Source organism: Eurytemora carolleeae, unplaced genomic scaffold (assembly GCF_000591075.1).
Source record: "Eurytemora carolleeae unplaced genomic scaffold, Eaff_2.0 scaffold1406, whole genome shotgun sequence".
Lineage (NCBI taxonomy): Eukaryota > Metazoa > Arthropoda > Copepoda > Calanoida > Temoridae > Eurytemora > Eurytemora carolleeae.
Window position 1 is genome coordinate 22,484 of NW_019397307.1, and position 9,314 is coordinate 31,797.

At 33.8% G+C, this 9,314-nt stretch overlaps 1 protein-coding gene across 1 annotated transcript; it reads left to right on the forward strand.

Moving 5' to 3' along the window:
* Nucleotides 1-2,281: 2,281 nt before the first annotated feature.
* Nucleotides 2,282-4,439, forward strand: LOC111713425 (mycophenolic acid acyl-glucuronide esterase, mitochondrial). The gene is made up of 3 exons (XM_023488272.1): nt 2,282-2,602; nt 3,157-3,391; nt 3,916-4,439. The coding sequence occupies exons 1-3, from the start codon at nt 2,423-2,425 to the stop codon at nt 4,371-4,373; spliced, it is 873 nt and encodes a 290-aa protein (XP_023344040.1). The 5' UTR covers nt 2,282-2,422; the 3' UTR covers nt 4,374-4,439.
* Nucleotides 4,440-9,314: the final 4,875 nt, after the last annotated feature.

The window sequence follows — 9,314 nt, forward strand, 5'->3', positions numbered from 1 at the left end:
TCTGAAAATAAATTCGTAGCTTATAGATAACTCTGTAAAAGAAGGGGCGAAGAAGGGGGTGGTGGAAGGGTCATGACTGTTGGAAAAGGGTATCGGTATGTTTTTCTAACAACGTTAAACTGAAAATAAAGCAAAAGGAAACCTCCTTTAAGATTCCGACAAAACAACTGCCCTAAGATTCCCTGTCCCTTTATACTTAACAATAAAACGTTTCCTTTGAGTTCAGAAAAGATTCGTCACTAATATCGTTGCTATCGGTGCAGCAGTAATGTTGTAGTTCTTTCACCAATATCGTAGCGAAATGTGCACGCAATGTCGTTGCAGCCTTTGCACCAATTTCGTTGCTTTCAGTGCACCAATATTGTTGTTATCTGAGCACCAATATTGTTGTTATCTATGCACCACTATCATTGCTATCAGTGCACCAATATCGTTGCCATTTGTACAACAATATCGTTACACTCCGTGTAATAATATAGTCGCTATCAGTGCACAAATATCTTTGCTATCTATGAACCACTATCGTTGCAAGCCTGTACCAATATCGTTTGTATCGTGCACCGCTATGTTGGTATCCGTGCACCAATATTGTTGGTATCTGTGCACCAATATCGTTGGTATCCGTACACCAATATCGTTGGTACCCGTGCACTAGTATCGTTGCTATCTGTGCACCAATATCATTGCTATATGTGAAACAATATCGTTGATTTGTGTGCACCAATATCGTTGCTATCTGGTGCCAATAATGTTGCTATTCTATGCGCTATTATCGTTGCTATCTGTGCACCAATATCGTTGCTATCTGTGCACCAATATCGTTGGTATCCGTGCACCAATATCTTTGCTACCTGTGCACCAATAATTTGTTGCTATATGTGCAGACATATGTGTGTACTGTTGTGGATAGGGCATAAAACTCTTTGAATAATTTATATTTGTGTACGTTAAAATATGTTAAATTCCCATGTATTATTTTAATAATTATAAAATGTGATAATATGTGATATGTATGCTGATCCTCGTATAGAATACATACTGAGACAATACTTGGCTTTCCCCTCAATAGACTGTATAGCGACCGTTTAAACAACCAAAACCTGAACTAACAACATCGACCGAGGTTTCAAATAAATCATTTCAATGCATGTTTTCGTATGTGTCCTGGCTAACTCAAACATTCTTTTTAAAAACTATAGTTGGGTAGAGAGGTTATTGATTAGAGAATAACGAGCATCATCCAAACCACACTGTTTCAGCAACTTTTTCAAAGAAAATAAAGAAAAATAAGTTTAGAAGATTATATTAAGTTGAATAGAAATAATAAAAAAATTCTAAGAGCACAGAATAAGATTAAATTAATAATTAGACTGCAAAGGAATTGAGTTTTTCACACAAACTCTGAGTTTTTTAATCCCTATAACTTTGTAGACCTTAGATTCAGAATAAGATTAAATTAACAATTAGACTGCAAAGGAATTGAGTTTTTCACACAAACTCTGAGTTTTTTAATCCCTATAACTTTGTAGACCTTAGATTCAGTAAAGTGAAATAAACTTGTAAAGGAATTGAGTTTTTCACACAAACTCTGAGTTTTTTAATCCCTATAACTTTGTAGACCTTAGATTCAGTAAAGTGAAATAAACTTGTAAAGGAATTGAGTTTTTCACACAAACTCTGAGTTTTTTAATCCCTTTAACTTTGTAGACCTTAGATTCAGTAAGGTGAAATAAACTTGTAAAGGTTTTAGAAAAAGTCTTTAATTTAATTTGGGGTAAAAAATGGTTTTTACAATCTGTTGCAAAAACTTGAGAATCATTAAATTCAAGTTTGTGACAAAGACTCAATTCCTTTATAGCCATTTAAAATCTGTATTGTAAAACCTACTTCGCGTTTTTTGAGTATATCAGATTAAACATTTGTACAAAAGTAAATTAGTTATGCTGTATGGATGTATTGCAATATCTTTCAGAGGGGTTTTTCAAAATTTATTTAAATATTCATTGGGGTTGGGTTCGTACTTCGCAACGTGGGATAATTGTCTTAAATTAAGTGAAATGATTTTGCGTCTGTTTGTTATCCTTCAAAAACATCCTTATCAGGGATTTCCAGCGCAGTTCCCAGGGCTGTGTAATCTTTATTAAATTTATAAAAACATATTTTAACGAAATTTAAATCAAATGTTCTTTTACAAAATTTTTTTTTTGCGGTTTTACTTTGTTTAACGGAGTTCGAGTTTGTACAATTTACCGACGTCAAGGGAGGTTATCTTCTGAGTACTCTTTCTAGACAATATTATTCAGGTTTAAAACTTGGATCTAACCTGTCCTTCTCCAGGTTCTAGGATTCTAAAGGGTTTACTCTAGGTGCCATAGTTAGCTTGGTTTACTATATCTCTATAGCTCTGGGATTATATAGAAGCATGAGTACAAGTAGGATACCGTCTACACATCCTAGGATTGAGGATAAATACGTCCCAACTCCGCTGCAGTACCATGAGATTAGTCCGTCCAGACGTATTGCATATAGACATCATGTTGGAACCAGAGAACCAACCATTCTATATATTCCTGGATTCTTCTCTAATATGGAGCTAAACAAGGTTAGTTCTTCATTAAACTTTACAGGGTGTCTCAGCACTTAATGTGATGCTTAGATTAACTTAGTACATCATTAAACTTTACAGGGTGTCTCAGCACTTGATGTGATGCTTAGATTAACTTAGAACATCATTAAACTTTACAGGGAGTCTCAGCACTTAATGTGATGCTTAGATTAACTTAGTACATCATTAAACTTTACAGGGTGTCTCAGCACTTGATGTGATGCTTAGATTAACTTAGTACATCATTAAACTTTACAGGGTGTCTCAGCACTTGATGTGATGCTTAGATTAACCCTGTCATGTTTGATTTGAAGAGAATTTCTAAACTAAAAACTGAAAGTGAATTCATTATTTGAATTAAGATAAAGTAAAAGTATAAAAGTTTTCAAAATTACAAAACTCACTTTACACAAGATAAAGCTAATAATTAAATTATACTCTTGCATAAACATTTTCATTTTTCACTAAGTTTAGGCCAATTTTACATTTTTTGCCACTTATTCTTTTGAGAACTAATCTTATAGGTTGCAAATACAAATTTCTCTCCTTAGGTTGTACTTCTGGAGAAATATGCTAGAGCAAACGGGTTCAGTAGTCTCCGGTATGACCAGGAGTGCTCAGGACGTTCCACTGGAGACCAAACCACTATTGAGTTCGAACACTGGGTGGAGGATGCAATGATAATGTTAAATGAGCATGCAAGAGGACCTGTTCTACTTGTTGCATCATCTCTTGGTTGTTGGATTTCAACAATTATTGCTCTTCGTCACCCAGACAGAGTTAAAGGTAAAAATCAGAAATACAAAAAAAAGAATTCATTTTAAAAACGTCGTTCGTGGAATATAGATACTTCTTCTAGATTAATAAGATTGATTAAACTTATTGATTCGTATTTCAATAAGCATCAGATTTTTCTTTAGAGAAAAGTTAGTTTAAACGGTTCTCCATAGTATAGTAAGAAAGTAAATAGTAACTAGTAATTGTAAGTAAATAGTAACTAGTAAGTAAGTAAATAGTAACTAGTAAGTAAGTAAATAGTAACTAGTAAGTAAGTAAATAGTAACTAGTAAGTAAGTAATTATTTATTTTTTAAATTTAACAAAAACATACAAAATTAACTGTTTTAAGAGGAAATAATCAAAAACCTCCAAAAATAGAGGTTTCAGGAATATGTCAGCACAATTCTAAAAAAAATAAACAGATTTCTTACGATTTAAATTGGCTAGGTGACTGTACAGTGAGCACGGTGTCAGCTGTTTTACAGAAATATCGGATATAGATAAAAGTACATAATGCAACCTTTTTTTCAGGAATGATGTTCCTTGGACCTGGATTTAACTGTTTATGGACCGGATACTGGTTTCACTACAACCTCCTGCCCCCAGAGATCAGGGAGAAGGTTGACCGGGGGGAGGAGCAGGTCAAGATCAAGATGAAGTATGGAGGCTGGGGAATCCTCAGAAAAGATTTCTGTGAGCGAACTCGAGATTTTGAGATTGATTTTGAGCAGCCGGTTGAGATTGATGTTCCGATCCGGATTATTCACGGGATCCGGGACTATGATGTTCCGCATGAGTTTTGTCTGATGGCTATGGAGAGGTTTGCCTCGAAGGATGTAGAAGTCTTGTACAGGAAAATGGGAGATCATAGATTGATGTCAGCTCCAGATCTAAATCTGATCAGTCATGAGCTGGACAGGTTGTTGAAGCATATCTCTGCTCTGGATAATGGACTGAAAGCTGCTCCACCCCTCCTCGCTAAATTATAAATTTTAAAATTAGGAAATATAAATTATAAAAGATCTTATTAGAAAATAAACCATTTAAACTTGTAATTTTGTCCACGCTTCAAGGGATTGAAGATTTGAAATATGTGTCAGAACATTTATATTGCAAATCTGTCAAAAATGAATGTGTTAAAATGATCGTTTTTTGTTTTGTTTTTCCTTTAGTCTCTAGAATAAAAATATTCCAGAGTTTGATAATTGCAAAGTTTTATAAAACGTTTTAAAAACAAGCAACGTGATCAAGCGTTCAATATTAACGATACTTGCACACACACGTTTTGTTTCTTCTTTTTTTACAGAAAATGATTTTAGAAGAAAAAAAAAATTTAACGGGTATAACGAATTGTTAAAATAAATTCGAAATATAAGGAAGACGATTGTACCGACTCAAATGCCGATGCCTATTTTCAAGACGTGTTTATCCATTTCCTCCATGTAGTGGCCACATGTCAAATCCCCGCTCCTCCCAGCTCCTCACCCCAGCAGTCAGTCAAGTTTAGAGAGTTGAGCTGGTAACAGCTCCGACACAGGGAGCCTCTTGACTCCTTCATGATGATGACGCAGATACTCAGTTGGCAACAGACGTGCTTACCCGAAGGGTTCCCAGTTATCATGCATCCCGGAGACAACATAATCGCTCAATCGCATCATGATAAAACCGCGATCTCTGCCTACTAGGTTGGATAAGCCCTGTTGTTCCAGTTCCTGTTGATCTGCTCCACCAACATGAAGCTCTACATCACTCCCATGAAGTCCTCCCAAATAGTCGTCATTTATTCCTTTTGTTAATTTCTAAACCAACCAATTTTAACGTCACTTGGGAAACTTTTTCAAAACTTTCGTTTTTTTATTAAATAAATGTTAGAAATATCCATGTAGATCTCCTTTTATTTTATCATATTGACTTTTAAAGTCAACACGAATATGAATAAAACTCCCAAAGTGATACTCATATATAACTTATCATCACAGAAGCTTTTGCTCTTTATAATCTATTTTATGAAAAGCCGCCAAGATTCCTGCGAAGAGGAAGACACCTCTAAGCTTCCTCATTTGCAGAATAATCTCCAACTGATGCGAAACCATCTCTGAACCTCACCCATTCTGTCTCCGCGCCCAGCATTTAGATCTCCGCCTGGTGTTTTTTATATTTATGTTTATTTTTGTTTACCTTTTTGAAAAAATATAAATCATCTCTTCATAAGTCACAGTATCATATTTTGTGAATTGGTGCAAGAAAAGTAAAATTTGTACATGATACACCTATAAAATATATATAAATAATTTTATTTTATTTATATAAAACTTTATAGAGTTCTTCACAAGTTTGAAAATTCGAGAATTTAAGAAAAACAAAAATAGCAATGTTAGTAGACTTTTCAATACAAATATGTTTATGAAATATAAAAAAAACTATTTTTTTTGTTGATTTTTTTGCAAAAATGTTTTTTTTGTTGGATGTGAAAGCCAAAGAGTATACTATCGAAACAGAATGGCAGAGGCGCACATACATTTTAAGGGGCTCGGAAATTGTTCCGTGAGGCTCGGAAAATTCTGAAAATCAGGATGCTCGGAGGTAATATTCAAGGATCGTGGCCTCTGTACCTCCTCCCTCTCCAATGCGAACTGTATAAACAAGGGAGAAGTAGACAACAAATATAATTGTCGTCTTCATTGTAAGAAAATTTGTCCTTAAATATGATAAAAAGATTTTACAACCAGGGTTACAAAAGAAAGGATGAGGCTTCAGAGACGACTGTACGGAATTTAAAACTGTCTGATTCTTTATACTAATGATTTCCCGCAGCTGTAAAGTTGCGTCGTTTGTTGCCTAATTTATAGATATGCAAAAAAAGACTATGAAGACTCATTTTGACCTTGGAATCGTAATATTAATGAGTTTCAGACCTTCTTCACAGTCTCATCCTTTAGGTCGGATACTGGGGAGTCAAGGAATGAAGAAGAGAGAACAGGTTTTGGGTAAAATAACATGTCTGTTAAGAGAAGGAGAAAAATGTCTGATAGAAAAAGAAGAAAACAACACAATTTGTGATTTGAAGTTGAGACCTGCACCATAACCAAACAGGAATATTTTGCCTGGGAAGCGTATATTTCAATAAACTGAAAAGGATTGCTGTAAACCAGGTTCATGAAACATGTATCGGATTTTTTAAAGAAATAAAAAACAAAAAATATTGATTTTGTAGCGACTCTAAATTTGATAGAAGCAGAAAACGTACTGTATATACTTCAATACAAAGTTATTTTATCTAATGTGGAAATTACAGATATAATTTGGTTTCATGGATGGTTTGGATTTTAAATCTGGAAGACGACATTGTTAATCCTCAACAGGTTAATGATAATTGTATAATTGTGAAAACTAAAAATATTTTGAAAATAAAGGAAATTAATGAGTATTTATTATCTTTGGTTTCCACTCGGAAAGTTATATTGATAAGCACGGATTAAGAACTGATCAGGACGAGATCTAACAGAACTGCGGAGAAGTAGGACATGGAGTGGAAATGAAGCTGGGTCGTTTTACCACTTGACTTTACTCTGTCAGGGCTAAGCACGTTTCATCCTGTTCAATAACCGTTCGATTTTATCTCAGTTAATTAGTTGAAACTAGCTGAACAGTTCTTTCCGCTGGATTCCCACTCCATGTGTATCTACTCCGTGGCTCTAGTTCATTATAAATTAATTAGAGAGGATTAAACACTAAACAGAAATATTTTCATTTCATTACATATTTTAATCAAGAAGCAACTTTACTCAGTATGTTTAAAAAATTAACAAAAAAAACATACTTTTTCAAATAAAAAAATTTATTTCAATAAAAACGTATTCAAATACTTCAGTAATGTTAACGTTATCGTCACTGGGATCACTACTAAAATTATTATTGTTAAATTGGTACATTGAATCTCTGGAATAGGAAGACGACTTTTAGAATCAAGTTATAGTTTTAAAAAGTCCAAAGAGCATGATATACAGTGTAAGTGTGAAGTGTAAAGAAAACCCATCATTTTCCGGTTATCACTGTATCATTTTTTCAATAGTACTTGCAAAGTTCTTATCATTGTTCCTATTTTTATATTAATATTAGCATTTGATAATGCTGATGTTTTATACAAGTTTTTAATTAATAAAAAAATGAGCTGTAAAGTCAATTTAAAATTGGATAGGGATTTACAAGCAAGGAGATGGAATTACCCATTAGTGATGAGACCATTAACTACAGTTAAACCCTTAATAACGAATACATCGAATGAATTCATCAAATGTCGTATTCTTCAATTTCTGATAATGGAAAGTTGCAGATATTAAGTTTTTTAATTAAATGATCATATGGAACTCTATAAAACTATTCCCGCATATTCATTGCTATTATTTATTTTCGCAAATACTGAAATTTACGTAATATAGTATAAAACTCATTGAAAAATTGTCAAGACGACATTTGATAAATTCTTCCGATGTATTGGTTATTAAGGGTTTCACTGTATTAGTGAAGTTGTTTTAGTAGAATCTTGTCAAAACAAAACTTGATTGTACTCATGAAAAAATTATATTCAATTGAATTTTTGATTTTTTTTTTACAGGGTGACCTGTAAAACATGAAAATCTAAAAAACTTTGGTAACTCATAATTATTTGATTTTCTTCAAAATTTTACTTTTTATGTTTTAGTTATTTAGATCTTTAAAAGAAGAATCGAAAAATATCTTTAACTTTTTTCTAGCAAAAAAATTGACAATTTTATAGATTCAAAACTAAATTACAGGGTGTTCTTTTGGGTTTTTTTTCCTAATTCAAAATCTTGTTTTATGGCGTTTTTTAAAATTGAAAATTTAATAAAAAACCCAAATTTGAAGTTACGTCAAATATAAAATATGCTTTGAAAACAGGAAATCCTAATGAAAGCGCAGGAAAAGACAAGACAACATTTAGTTTAAGAAAAAGGCACTTAAAAAAAAACCTCATAAAACAACTCTGAAAATAATGAACAAATTCAACGGCCATGCAACGGCTTTCCCACAAAGTTTTTTAGTCGCCGTGTGACATGGTAGCCTATTCAGCTTTACATAACAACAACATGGTAACCTATTCAGCTTTTCATAGTCACAACATGGTAACCTATTCAGCGTTTCATAGTCACAACATGGTAACCTATTCAGCTTTTAATAGCTACAACATGGTAACCTATTCAGCTTTTCCTAACCACAACATGGTAACCTATCCAGCTTTTCATAACCACAACATGGTAACCTATTCAGCTTTTCATAGCTACACCATGGTAACCTATTCAGCTTTTAATAGCTACACCATGGTAACCTATTCAGCTTTTCATAACCACAACATGGTAACCTATTCAGCTTTTCATAACCAAAACATGGTAACCTATTCAGCTTTTCATAGTCACAACATGGTAACCTATTCAGCTTAATTTCTTGGATACCTTAAACAAGGTTCTGATAAATAAATTACAAAGTTAAATCTCGCAACCTCTCCCCCCGCTCCAGCAGATTTATGAAGAATGTGTTTGTTTCTGAGGGTAGAATAGATCAAATTATGTTTAAAATCCTTAAATGATTTGTCAACAGGGCTCATCTCTGTCACATTTGTTAGCAAAGATACAAATCTAATCCCTCGTCAGTTCCCACCCCACCCTCCACCCTCTTCTTAGTTCTTAAACCCTCATCCACCCTCATCCACCCTCATACACAATCATTCACCCTCATCCACCCTCATCCACCCTCATCCACCCTCATCCACCCTCATCCTCCCTCATCCTCCTAACTTCCAACCTCCCATCCCTCCTCCCTCCCATCCTCTTGTATAACTGTGTTTTTCTTTCTCGTGAACACCCTGTTAAGTGTGTATGATATATCTAGTGTTGTGATGAGAGTTGTTACTC